Source organism: Poromitra crassiceps, assembly GCF_964638095.1.
Source record: "Poromitra crassiceps genome assembly, chromosome: 4".
NCBI classification, from domain to species: domain Eukaryota; kingdom Metazoa; phylum Chordata; class Actinopteri; order Beryciformes; family Melamphaidae; genus Poromitra; species Poromitra crassiceps.
The window spans coordinates 68,323,482-68,338,110 of NC_139626.1; the positions used below are offsets into that span (position 1 = coordinate 68,323,482).

General features: G+C 46.1%; 1 protein-coding gene across 1 annotated transcript in view; it reads right to left on the bottom strand.

Annotated features, from left to right (window-relative positions):
• sos1 (son of sevenless homolog 1) overlaps nt 1-14,629 on the bottom strand; it is a 123,365-nt gene that overhangs the window by 72,146 nt on the left and 36,590 nt on the right. Inside the window, exons 3-4 of the mRNA XM_083634610.1 lie at nt 11,882-12,013; nt 1,236-1,400 (exon numbers count right to left, since the gene is read on the bottom strand). Of these exons, the coding sequence (XP_083490736.1) occupies nt 1,236-1,400; nt 11,882-12,013 (297 nt within the window). The remainder of the gene's footprint in view (nt 1-1,235; nt 1,401-11,881; nt 12,014-14,629) is intronic.

Below are 14,629 nucleotides of genomic sequence, written 5' to 3' on the forward strand. Positions count from 1 at the left end.
TAACACATTTTTGTCAACAATAGAGCGATCAACTATGCAACACAGTCTATGATAACTACAACTTCTGAAGGAACAGTGGTACAAGTTTAGTTCAGGTTAGGTTTTTTTTTTCCAGACAGACAGGTCACAGACAGACAGGTCATAGACAGACAGGTCACAGACAGACAGGTAACAGACAGACAGACAGGTCATAGACAGACAGGTCACAGACAGACAGGTCACAGACAGACAGGTAACAGACAGACAGACAGGTCATAGACAGACAGGTCACAGACAGACAGGTCACAGACAGACAGGTCATAGACAGACAGGTCACAGACAGACAGGTAACAGACAGACAGAAAGGTCATAGACAGACAGGTCACAGACAGACAGGTCATAGACAGACAGGTCACAGACAGACAGGTCACAGACAGACAGGTAACAGACAGACAGAAAGGTCATAGACAGACAGACAGGTCACAGACAGACAGACAGGTCACAGACAGACATGTCACAGACAGACAGGTCACAGACAGACAGACAGACATGTCACAGACAGACAGACAGACAGACAGACATGTCACAGACAGACAGGTCACTGACAGACAGGTCACAGACAGACAGACAGGTCACAGAGAGACAGACAGACAGACAGGTCACAGACAGACAGGTCATAGAGAGACAGACAGACAGACAGACAGGTCACTGACAGACAGGTCACAGACAGACAGACAGACAGGTCACAGACGGACAGACAGGTCACTGACAGACAGGTCACAGGCAGACAGACAGACAGGTCACTGACAGACAGGTCACAGACAGACAGACAGACAGGTCACAGACAGACAGACAGACAGGTCACTGACGGACAGACAGACAGGTCACAGACGGACAGACAGGTCACAGACAGACAGACAGACAGACAGGTCACAGACAGACAGACAGACAGGTCACAGACAGACAGACAGGTCACAGACAGACAGACAGACAGACAGACAGGTCACAGACAGACAGGTCAGTGACAGACAGGTCACAGAAAGACAGACATGTCACAGACAGACAGGTCACAGACAGGTCACAGACAGACAGACAGGTCACAGACAGACAAAGAGCGAAATTTGTGTTCAGCAAGATAATCTTCACAAATGACCACTTTTATGACTTTTGAAGCGTTTTCTGAAAATTGTGTGTGTGTGTGTGTGTGTGTGTGTGTGTGTGTGTGTGCGTGCGTGTGTGCGTGTGTGTGTGTGTACCTTGTCAGCACACATGGCCACAGTGATGTCCTGCTGGCTGATCTCGTAGTGGCGGATGTTCCTCACGTAGTTCCCGGCCAGCTTCAGGATGTCAGCGGAGATGTACTCCAGCACTGCCACCATGTATACTGACACCTGGTGGTCAATCTTATAGCCCAGCACCTCCTGTAACACAAGGCATCAGGTGTACAAGGAGGTTGTTAGGGTTACTAGGTGGTTGCTAGTAGGGATGTTCATTTTGAAAAATTTCCATAATTGAAAATCGGGGAAAATTAACTCATTGAGTGCCAATGACGTCGATCGGCGTCAAAGCGAATAGTAACGTAGAGTGCCAATGACGTCGATCGGCGTCAAATGCGTTTTTTGACGGTGGGACGTGGATCAAAGCCTCCTGCATCTCCTGTAAAAATATTGTAGCTATTGAAGGTGTATAACCTATTTTACGGACCCATTAGGTGGCGACAGTGCTCTCCAGATTAGAGAAACTTGAGGAAAAACAGCAGAAAAAGCCGTGATGAAAGAGAAACCGATGCATGAGCCAGAGCGGCACAGATTGCTCTGGCTGGAGTTAACGTTAGCTGCGAACAGCAGCCAATCCGCTCCCACAAATGAGCCCCTCTGTCTCTGCTGCATAGTTTCTCCACACGATTAGCCGCCAGAAAATAAAACCAAAGCCAAACCATTCTCATGAGAATGGTTTTGGCTTTTCAGTGTCGCGCTGGGAGCCGGCGCACAAGGCTGAGCGCTCCGAAAATAGACTGGGTGCAGCGCACTTTGAAACGCGCAGCAGAAAGCCTATAATCGGACGCAGCTTCATCCCAGCTCACAACCGAAACCCCAGAAACGCAGACGAACTCAGCGAGCCCCATCCAGACTCCCCCGACGAGCGGCCGCCATCCGAACGTGGATCCGCAGGCAGCAGAGCCTGCCATAGCAGGCAGCAGAGACTCGCCTGACACACGCAGCAGCCAGCAGAGCGAGCAGAGCCACCAGAGACACTCCCACGGAGGAGGAGTTTGGAGATGAGGGGGGTGGGGGTGCTGTTTTATTAAAGGAAATTACTGTTCAGATGTTTCAGGTCAGAAAATATTAGCTTCAGAGTCAGTGAATGTGCTTGAAATGCTTCATTTCACAAAAGGCTGAATATCTCAGCTTCTAATTTGAAACGTCTGTTTTTGCTGAAAACAACCTATCTTCTCCGGCTCATAACTAAAGAACGGAAAATGGTATCAATAAACTTTTTTTTGCTGATGATACAATAGAGTCTCCTCGTTCTTTGTGCGTGTTCGGTATTTACATAGTAATATCACACAATATTCTGTGGGCCTCGAGAAATCACTGAAAACGCTCTGAAACTCTGGCACTGGGAGCGTCCGTTCTCCAAAAGTGGCTGGCACTCAATGAGTTAACGATCAATTATCGATTATCGATCATATTATTTTTTATTTATTTTTATTTTTTTACAAAATGAATGCGTATGGCAAAAAATACGAAAGACAACGTGTTCCCCTCAATGAACTCTTTATTTCAATGTGTCTCCTCTCCAACACTCTGCTGTCCCCGGCGCATGCTGGTGTGAATTCCCCATGTTTAAAACATTTTTGTTGGCACAAAGGCCCGTGCCCAGCCAGAAAACTAGAGACTATATGAAGCTCCACCTCACGTTAGTCGGCTGTACAATGGAGTGGGGCGAGGAGAAACGAATTCCACCCAAACCTAGTCCACAAAAAATAAAATAAATAATAAAATCGATAAAAATTCCACGTGATCGATTCCATTCCTTAACGATCAATTATCGATTTTTGATAACTGATGAACATCCCTAGTTGCTAGGGGTGGGAATCAGCAGATGATACGATACTAAAACGATACTTGAGTCACGATACGATAGTATTGCGATATTTTTGGCGTAACCTATGTGGGATTCGAAATAACGAAGGTTATGCCAAACCCCACATAGGTTACGCTAAAACCACCACCGCAAAGCGTCCGACCTGTAGTTGACCAGTCGGCAGATTCAAAAAACACAGGATAATAAGATGTAAATATCCCTTGTGCAAGCACTTACTAGAGAGTCTTTTGATGGTATCTGCAACACTGAAGTGGCTAATGATGGAATTTGACACAGAGGGGCGAGGGTTAAAAGAGTCATTGGAGTCATCAGGTGGTAACCCCCCTTCACGGGCGTTTCGACGACAAAACCACTACACCTCTAGAGGGCTCGTCGGCAACACCTGCCCTCCTCTGCTTTCAACCCTCCCCTCTGTGTCGTCTCCCACAGTTTATCAGCAGCACCGGGCAACAGCTTCCGTGCCAACTCCAACTCCTCCATGACAGTGGTATTGATGCACTGCAAACTTTGGTTTACATCCCGTTGCTGTGCTTCACTCGACTGATTTGACCTTGCCTTCGCAGATGTATGACAGTCAGAAGGGTGTAGTCAACGCGAGGCCTCTGTCCCTCCTCCCTCCAACACGGAAGCCTGTGGGCAACAGCCTCCGTGCCCGAGTCAGACTCCTCCATGACACCATTCTCCCTCAAACACCGAAGCTTGTGGCCCGCCGCTGCGATTCCTGTGGTGCTCTCTTGCACTGTGCTCGTGTTGCTCATAGTCGTTTCCGGTCCAAAGTCTATTACCGCGATATCAGCCGATGAGTCCTCTTCCGCCCCCACTCTCGCAGACTCCGGGGGTATTCTCTTATATTTACTTTTCGTAGCTAAAGCGGGTGTTTCCAACGTGCTGAAAAGCCTGGGAAACTACAGCCATGGGAAGCTAACCCATGCCTGTCCCGGTGGGGTCTGTTCCCTCCTGTCAGCTGTCTCTCCATGCCGCCGCAAGGACTTTCCCCTGTCGTCAGCTGACCTTTCTCAACAGTCACTGGACAAATCCAGAACATCAGATTCAAAAAACACAGGATAATAAGATGTAAATATCGCGGGACTTCACGAGACTTGGTGACCGAGATCACGTTTGAGGTAATTTGGTCCCTGGGAGAGACCAGGAAATAGCCTGGGGGGAAATATCACTATGGTGGATGTTGACGGATCAGATTATGGCGATATGCGGCGAAAACGGGAATAAAAATAGCTATTTAGATGCAGGAAAGACAGGCTCACACTTGGCCCCAAATCAGCTCCATTTTACGACTGACTTGGACGCTATTGATCTCAAAACAACGCTAGGACGGCCAGAAACGCCGCGGAGATCGCTGCGTGAGTGGCCAAATCATAATTAATGCCAGGAGATGGGTCCAGGTTAAAAAAAAACGAAATTCTCCTTTAAGGTGAGGCAGTGAACACACAGCTAGCTTACTCTGTTAAAGCAGCTACGAGCAAGATTTTCCATTGTTATTAAACAGTATAATTACAATATTGATGCATCACATCTTACCTATAATAGTAGCTGAGACCAAAGCCGTGTGAATCGGAGATTGCTCTCTTGATGCTTATAGAGTCTGTGTCTGTCTAACCTCGCGTCACCAGGGGGCTCTCTCTCTCTATCTGTCTACTGGCGGGCCGGATAAACCTGGAAGTGAAACGAAGCGGTTCACGGCAGCTGCTGCCTTCCGCCGTTTCGCTCTGCCTAGCAACAGACCATAAACACGGAGAACGCCATGCAGGGGCTTGTTACTCTCGCGGACATCTCTCGTTATATTCTAACAGGTTTTTTGGAAGTTATTTTGTGGTTATGGCCGAAGTGGCTGCTGCAAACCGTTTCATTTCACTTCCTGATCTGCCCTGGCCACAGACAGACTAACACTGGCCGATTCACTCGGGGTTCAAGCGAGACTACTCTGCGTTGGTCTCGTCTACTATTAGAGGTAAGATCGATATTAAATTTAGACTTTAATAACAATCGAAAATCTTGCTCGTAGCTGCTTTAAATGCGTGAATGCGTCCCAGTGCAGTCTGGGGCCACGCTAACACTCTCCAGACCTCCGCCAGCTCTCTGTAACTCTCCCTCTCAAATCAATCTTCCCATTGCCTGTATTCCTTTTAGGGAATCCCCTATCCTAGCCTCCTCTCGCCTCAAGAGGAGCGCCACCGTCCAACGGAGTCATGCGCCAAAGTATTTGCCATGCACGCCGATTGCTAAATAAAGTTTGTTAAATCCTACCAACTGGCCTCTCATGATTGAAGTGAGGTCTCCAGATCAAATTTCAAGCAGAAGGCCACACATGCATAACCTGATCACCCCGCGACCGACGTCAGTCAAGTTCTAGTATGACGTCAGCTATGTTGTGGTCAGTCAAGTCCGAGTATGACGTCTGCAATGACGTCAGATATCCCCTATCCTAGCCTATGCAGATGCCCTCCTCTTGCCAAAGAGGAGCGCCACTGGAGTCATGCACAATCTTCCCATTGCCTGTATTGTTTTAACCCGGGATTGTTTATCCATGGGAAACCGCCTACTGTGGCTAATATTAGCCGCTAGTTAATATGTTACAGGGCAGTAAAATGCCACTGAATGACCAAATTGATAGAACTTTTAACCATTTCGAGTAACACTGTTTCCATACGGATCACCAACGTTAGTTTGTTGTTTATAACGTGGCTATATTCATAATGTTTTCTATGATATCTATCTCGGATACACTGAGAATACTGGGAGGCGGGTGATAGCGTCTCAGTCGATGATTTGATTTGACCGTTCTGGGCACTGGCGTTGGCGTTGGCCAATCCTGGCGTGTTCCACCCCCAAATCGATTGTGTCTGGCGCAAAGCGAGTGGGTTTCAGGACGAAACAGTCTCGAGCCACTAACGTTATCTTTAGAGCAATATTCCTGGAATGCAAGTTTAACTAAACAGTTACATGTCCTCTGCATTCTACATCAACTGAAGATATTATGGGTTGTTTTATTTTTCAAATCAAGTAGAAGACCGTTTTGCAAGAAATCTGGGGGGTTTAGTCTAGTGCTGCACGATTAATCGAATCGCAATCGCGATGTCAGCACGTGCGATTACATAACCGCAAAAGTGTGCGATTATTATTATTTTTTCACGTCTTTTTGGGTGTGTGTGTGTGTGTGTGTGTGTGTGTGAGAGCCTCCTCTAAACTAACGTTACACGCGACGCAGCAAACACACGTTTCTCTGCCATCACACTGGGCATCAACACTAGCGGGAGACTTCTCCCATGCACTCCCGCAAATAAGTTATGTTATGTGCAGCAAGGTTACATATTATCTTACCGAGAGAGAGAACATCCATGATCGCCAATTTTTGTCCAAGGTTATCATACCGTAAAAAACTCATGCCCGCACATCCCTAGATACCAATTGTTTATTATATCGCAATCACAATCGCAAATCTCAATATTGTCCACCATAATCGCTAATGGCACCTTTCCCCCAAATCGTGCAGCACTAGTTTAGTCCTGCTTTAAGTAGAAGTACAGTTACTTGTTAAATAAAGACTCTGGTAAAAGTAGAAGTGCTGATTCAACTTGTTTAATCAAGTAAAAGTAAAACAAATTACAAACTCTGAAATGTTATCAAGTATAAAAGTAAAAAGTATTTCTCCCGGCTGTTTCTGTGCAAAGCTAACTGAACCTCACGTCATATTAAGATAAACAGGTGGTGTATTTATGCTGATGGTATTTAATCTCTGCTCCTGGATTTGTTTGAAACACAGTCACTGAATAACTAAATCTAGGACATGAAAATAAACTGACCCCCTTCAATCTTCAAGTCAGTTTTGGTGGAGCACAAAGTCCTTCATCACTTGTGTTAGTGGTAGGGAGTGGACTTGGTTCAGGCGATGTGTGCCCAGAACTTGGCGGATCCGGGTCCGACACGTGGGCCAGACTGCGAGGACATCTCTTGGCCTCCAGAAAGACTCTGAGAGCCTCAGGATCCGCCCTCTCCTCCAGCTCTGCCTGCTCTCTGGTCACCAGGGCTGGGTCAGCACCGTGGTCCAGCAGCAGCTGGACGAAGGCCGTGTTGCACCTGTTAAGCAGCACCACCTCCAGCAGGCGAGAAGCCACGTCACGGGTCAGAACGGCAGCAGCCTGGAGCAGCAGGTGGAAGCAGTCCAGGCGGTTGCGTTCAGCACTGATGTAGAGAAGGGTGTGTGAGCCGTGTATGTATCTGTTAGGGTCGGCCCCGGCTTCCAGGAGGATCAGGACACAGCCCAGGTGACCGCGGCACACGGCATAGCAGAGAGGTGTCCAGTTATTCTCATCAGCTAGGTCTACCTGTGCTCCCTGTGTGATCAGGTGGTGCACACAGGCAGCATGACCCCACCAGGCTGTGTGCCCCAGAGGGGTCCTCCAACACCACCTATAAAAACACTTCTCATTGATCTGCCTTCTGAAGTGGTCTTGCTGCAGCCGGCTCCTCAGTGTGTCCAGGTCTCCTGCCCAGACGGCATCATAGAGCCGCATGTTACCATGTCCTGCTTGAACAGCCATTCCTTCAGATGTGTCACTGTACCACACTGGCTTTCTGGCAGACTGGATGACTTCTTCCACCCCTTATAGCCTCAGCCAGGAAGGATTTATGACATCACTGATGACATCACAATTGCTTGAGTGACATCACTGATGACATCATCTGTGACATCATCAATGATTTATGACATCACTATGGTAGTATCCGGCTGAGCTGTCTGTGACATCATCAGGGAAAGCACAGATACCTGAAAATCCTACATGTACAGTAATGAAGTATTTTATTTGTACTTAGTTACTTCGTTCTTTACTTAAGTAGAAGTATAGTTACTTGTCTAAATAAAGACTCTGATAAAAGTAGAAGTACTGATTCAACTTGTTTAATCAAGTAAAAGTAAAACGAATTACAAGCTCTGAAATGTAATCAAGTATAAAAGTAAAAAGTATTTCTCCCGGCTGTTTCTGTGCAAAGCGAAGTAGCTATGTATGCTGATGGTATATAATTTCTGCTCCTGGATTTGTTTGAAACACAGTCACTGAAGAACTAAATCTAGGAAATGAAAATAAAACTGACCCCGTTCAATCTTCAAGTCAGTTTTGGTGGAGCACAAAGTCCTTCATCACTTGTGTTAGTGGTAGGGAGTGGACTTGGTTCAGCCAATGCGTGCACAGCACTTGGCGGATCCGGATCCGACACACGTGGGCCAGACTGCGAGGACATCTCTTGGCCTCCAGAAAGACCCTGAGAGCCTCTGGATCCGCCCTCTCCTCCAGCTCTGCCTGCTCTGTGGTCACCAGGGCCGGGTCAGCACCGTGGTCCAGCAGCAGCTGGACGAAGGCCGTGTTGCACCTGTTATTCAGCACCACCTCCAGCAGGCTAGAAGCCACGTCACGGGTCAGACTGGAGCAGCAGGTGGAAGCAGTCCAGGCGGTTGTATACAGCACTGATGCAGAGAGGGGTGAGTGAGCCGTCTATGATTCTGTTCGGGTCGGCCCCGGCTTCCAGGAGGATCTGGACACAGTCCAGGTGACCGTGGCACACGGCCCAGTAGAGAGGTGTCCAGTTATCCTCATCAGCTAGGTCTACCTGTGCTCCCTGTGTGATCAGGTAGTCCACACAGGCAGCATGACCCAGCCAGGCTGCGTGCACCAGAGGGGTCGACCAACACCCGTAAAGACGCTTCTCATTGATCTGCCTTCTGAAGTGGTCTACCTGCAGCAGGCTCCTCAGTGTGTCCAGGTCTCCTGCCCCGGCGGCATCATGGAGCTGTGTGTCAACATGCTCTGCTTGAACAGCCATTCCTTCAGATGTGTCACTGTACCACACTGACTTGGTGTACTAGGTGGTTGCTAGGGTATACTAGGTGATTGCAAAGGTATAGTAGTAGATGGTTGCTAAGGTGTATTAGGTGCTGCTAGGGTATTACTTGAGTGGTTGCTAGGGTGTTTCTAGGTGGTTGAAGTAGTACCAGTGTTAGTAATAGTAGTAGGTACTATTCATAATCATATTACAGTACTTATAGAAGTTACGAGCACTATAATACAGTAGAAGAAGAGTTGTCTTCTTGTCGGGGTGGAAACACCTCTGAAACATTATGCCATGGCGGGACTAAGGCCCTGTGTCCACCTAGCTTCTTTTTCCGACGTTAAAAGCTGGGAGTGCGCTGGGGAACGCTGATCCCAGCGCACAATATACAAGGAAGCAGTCTGCAAGTAACGTTAGTTCAGCTTGATAGCTGACAGCTAGCAAGCTAACAACACAGGTAGGCTACGCTATTAAAAGCAGTAAGCACAACACTCACCAGAAATATTAAGTGTCTAGCCGATCTGCTCCCACAATTGAGCCATTCTGTCTCTGTTGCGATAGTTTTTCCATATGATTAGTTACCAGAAAAGGAGCAGCCGACACCAGCGTCTTTCTGAAAAGTTAAAATATTTTCAGCTGGAAGCGCTGGGAGCGCTGGGAGCCGGGCACACAAAAACGGCGAAAATATACGCTGGACGCAGCGCACTTTCTCTAGACGTCCGTGTGCGCTCGCATACGCTCTCCTCCCATTGGAAACAATTGAAAATAGACGCTGGACCTGAGGAAAAGACGCCAGGTGGACACAGGCCCTAAGGCTGGGTATCGGTACTCGACACTAGGGATGTTCATTTTGAACAATTTCCATAATCGAAATTCGGGAAAATTAACGATCAATTATCGATTATCGATAGCGTAATAATAATAATAATAATAATAATAATATATATATATATATATATATATTTTTTTTTTTACTCTGGTCTGGTAATAACGTTGCGCGTTCTCGGCCAGCTATAATGGAGATGCATGCGCTGTGTAGTAAGAATATCAGACACTAGCGCTGTGGCCAAGTAAACAAACATGTCAGGTGTGAATTCCCCATGTTTAAAACAGTTTTGTTGGCACAAAGGCCTGTGCCCAGCCAGAAAACTAGAGACTATATGAAGCTCCACCTCACGTTAGTCGGCTGTGCAATGGAGTGGGGCGAGGAGGAACGAATTCCACCCAAACCTAGTCAGACAAAAAAAACCCGAAAGAAAATCCACGTGATCGAATTCATTCCTCAACGATCAATTATCGATTATCGATAATTGATGAACATCCCTACTCGACACCTTCAAGGTATCAACTGAAAGAACCCAGTAGCAAGTAGTATGGAAACGTCTCCAGGCTCCACTACCTGTATGAAAGTATGACAACTTTTACAACTTTACTGTTGACCTAGGGATTCATCGAAATAAAATCGCGATCTCGATTCATACCTAGCGCTGATCTCATTTCTAAACGACATCGATTCTGCAGCATTTTCATTCAGGACATCGGCTGCAACAAAACAAGCGCTCCTACTCTCTCCTCAAGTTACATAAACAAAATGACAATGCAGAGTGGCGCCACGTGACGAAATAAACATAGCGAGCGACACAAATGTGTGTGCAAATAAGTGTAGGGCAAATAAAAATGACAACCATGAATCCAGAGCAGAGCCTGTCCACCCCCTGTGCTCGTAGCTGTGTGGAAGTTTTTGTTTCGTTTTGTTTTTTACAAAATGAAGAAGAAACATAGCCTACTTTGCAGCAGATATGGCTCCCATCAATGTTGCAAAACAAGGGATTTAGGAAAATCATTAACACGCTTGACAAGCGCTACTCAATGCCCTCTCGCAACTACTTTTCAAATGTTGCATGACTTGATCTGTTTCTAAACATGCACTGAACTCCTGCTCATAACCGCACCTCAGTTAAATGAGCTGCATGTTTAGAACCAAGTCTCCATTTTGAGCGTACTCCACGACGGCGGAGCATAATACCACTTAGCCCCGTGGTTCCCAAACTTAGGTTCGCGACTCTAAGTGGGGTCGCCTGGAATTTAAATAGGGTCGCCTGAAATTTCCAAAAACAAAAACAAAAAAAACTACAACAAAAACATTTTTTTCACTTGTGATTTTGTCACTTGCGATTTTATTTTTATTTATTTTTTATTTATATTTTTGTTCAGAGTTTAAAGCACTAATCTCTAAGATTTCAGCTTTGTTCTCTTGGGTGAGACCTATGGCGATGAGTGGTAATTGCAGGTGACATCCAAACAGTGTTGCATTATGTGACATTACTAATGTCAAAAACCAAAAACCACAATTGCTCGAGTGACATCACTGATGATGTCACAATGCCTATGACATCATCAGTCATGTCATCATAAGATGATTTTGGTCAATAATGATGTCACATGCACTGTTTTTCTTTTGTTTACTTTTATTTGACGTATTACATTGGATCCTTAATTTGAGCTTCATCAAAATCTCAATAAACAAATGCTTAGAAAAAATACTCTATTGGTATCAGTATTACTTTAAGGGTAGTGGTATCATGATACCCGGCCCTAGATGGTACACGAAAACTCTCCACTGACAGCAGGGTGTGTTTGTTTTGTGTGTGTATGTGTGTGTGCGCGAGTGTGTGTGTGTGCGTGCATGTGTCTCTGTCTGTGTGTGTGTGTCTGTGTGTGTGTGTGTGCATGTGTCTCGGTCTGTGTGTGTGTGTGTGTGTGTGTGTGTGTGTGTGTGTGTGTGTGTGTCCGCATGTCTGTGTGTGTATGTGTCTGTGTGTGCATGTGCATGTGAACGTGACTGTGCGTGTGTCTGTGCATGTGTGTCTGCGTGTGTGTGTGTCTGCATGTGTGTGTGTGCATGTGAACGTGTGTGTGCGTGTGTGTGTCTGTGTGTGTGTGTGTGGACCTTGAGCAGGGGGTGGATCTTGTCGACGGGCAGGGCCAGAGGGTTCCTCCTCTTCCTCTTCTCGATGGCCGCCTGAGCGTCGGCGATCGCCCACTTATCGATGGGGTGAGGGAAGCTCTTCTGCACGCGCTCCTACGGGGTGTGGTGGGGTGGGGGGGGGGAGGGTAGGATGAAAACACTCCAGTCACATGACCAACACTCCAGTCACATGACCAACACTTCACAACACAACCTGAGGAGCACTGAGGGGTCAGAGGTCACACGAGGGGCCAAAGGGACAGAGTTCCAGAAGGATAGAAAAAAACAACAAGCAAACAAAATAAACAAATAACAAAACAAAAACAACACATGTGACCATTATGGAAGAAGTGTGTATACAGTAGGGCTGTGGCGATTCACTTATCTCCCGATTCGATACTATCACGATTCTTGGGTGCCGATTCGATTTATATTGCGATTCTTAAGTATTGCGATTCTACGATTATTGCGATTCGATATTACGATTTATTGCGATTTTTGTTTCTTTTTTTCTTTTCTTTTTTCAGTTTGTTTGCTTTTTTACAGTAGATTAGAACATGGGAAAAGTTGAATCATACACTAGAGACTGTATATTATATATCATGAGTAGGGCTGGGCGATATAGTTAAAAACAGGGGCGGACTGGGATCATAATTCAGGCCGGGCATTAGATACCAAGCAGGCCAGGCCGATATGGGCCAACGCGCGTGAAATTTGGGCCGTTTGAAGCCAGATTTGGGCCGTTTGAAGTCCAATTTTACAATGAGATGCACCCACTTTGACCCCTGAAGTGTAATTATTACTTCAGACTAACTAATAAAGTAATAAAGCCACTAGTAAACCAGTAGGCGGCGCCTGGCGTGCTGTTCAGTGAGTGGCCTGACTGCAAGCACCCAAAAAAAAAATTTTTTTTTTTTTTTTTTTTTTTGCGATTATCGATTCTGGAATAAAAGATCGATCCAAAAAATTGTGACATTAAAAATCGCGATACTTAGGTGAATCGATTTTTTCCCCCACCCCTAGTATACAGATCCAGTATCTTGACATTTATATGACACTGAAGGTCCTTTACACACTAAGACAGGGGTGGGCAATTATTTTTCATGGGGGGCCACATGAGAAACCCAGATTGTTGCCGGGGCCGAACAAATATTGTCATGCCGTAACCCATGGATGGGTAACTTTGATGATAGAGAGGGCCACAAAAAATGTCCTCGCTACCAGGTTTTGCTGAGGGCCGAACGGCGCCAGCGTGAAAAATTTGGTGCATTTGAAGCCACGTTTTAGAGAAATAACTCATTTTAAATTAACAGTTGTGATGTCATTATTCAGTCTTAACCACCAATATTTCATCCTTTTCTCACTCACTCCTATGTCACCACCTGCTCTCAGGGCTTGATATTAACTTTTTTGACCACCTGCCAATATGGCTGCTAGATTTTAAAGTTACCAGCCAATTAGAATTTCCACTAGCCAAAATGTTTTTCTTGAAATAAATCAGAATACGCGGCAAACTACGCGGGCCGTAGTTTGCCCATGTATGCACTAAGAGCATGTAAAGCAGGGGTGCCCACACTTTTTCAGCTTGGGAGCTACTTTTAAAATGACCAAGTCAAAGTGATCTACCAAACATATTTATTTATATATATACTGTATACACTGAGTATACAGTGGAAAACAGTGGAACAGTGGAAAAACAGTGGAAAAACAGTGGAAACAGTGGAAAAACAGTGGAAAAACAGTGGAAACAGTGGAAAAACAGTAAAAAAAAAAAAAAAAAAAAAAAAAATCCCCCCCTCAATGCCATGCGTTCGACCACACTACCTTCGCAATCGACCGGTCGATCGCGATCGACGTATTGGGCACCCCTGATGTAAAGCATAGCGTGTAAAGCATATTGAGCACGAAATTGCAATGCGAATTTTGACCCACCTGTCAATCACAGCAACACAGATGTGTACATGTCAGAAGCCCATTTCCGAAAAAACGGCCTTGCTTCGCCGCAATATCGCTCAGCAAGACTTCGCCGTTGGCACGGTTGCATTGACTGGATCAGGGCCCGAAATTAGAGCCCGCCACCCGCCAATGGCGGGCATATTTTAGCTTTGGCGTGTTAGGTTTGGCGTCTCTCCGCCACGTGGCGGGTCGCAAAATAGTCGTCATGTAATATTAAAACTGTGTGTAGCCGCCTGTGTCCACCAAGCGTCTTTTTCCGACTGTTAAACGCTGGGAGTGCGCTGCGGAGCACTGATCCCAGCCACAATATACAAGGAAGCAGTCTGAAATTAACGTTAGTTCAGTGCAGTAGTATACTGTACCACAAGTGCTTCCTGAGGCTGTTCCATTCTGGCTCTCCCGTATAAGCTACCAAACGTGCCTCTGGAATGAAATGCAGTCTCAATTTAGCGGAGGTAAATTGACAGCCGAACGTCGGGCGAATCAATCAATCAATGAATCAATCGCTCGCACTTGTTGCCGACACTACTCGTATGATACAGTATATATGAGGAGATAATAGTTATCATGTGTGTTTTGGTGCGCAGCTGGCTAATAGGCTACCAAACATGACTGGAGTGGAATGGAATGCAGTCGTCAATTTAGCGGAGGTAAAAAGCATCTTTTAACCTCTGCTAAATTGACAGCCTACATCGGGCGAATTAATCAATGAATCAATCGCTCGCACTTGTTGCCGACACCACTCGTATGATACATTATATATGAGGAGATAAT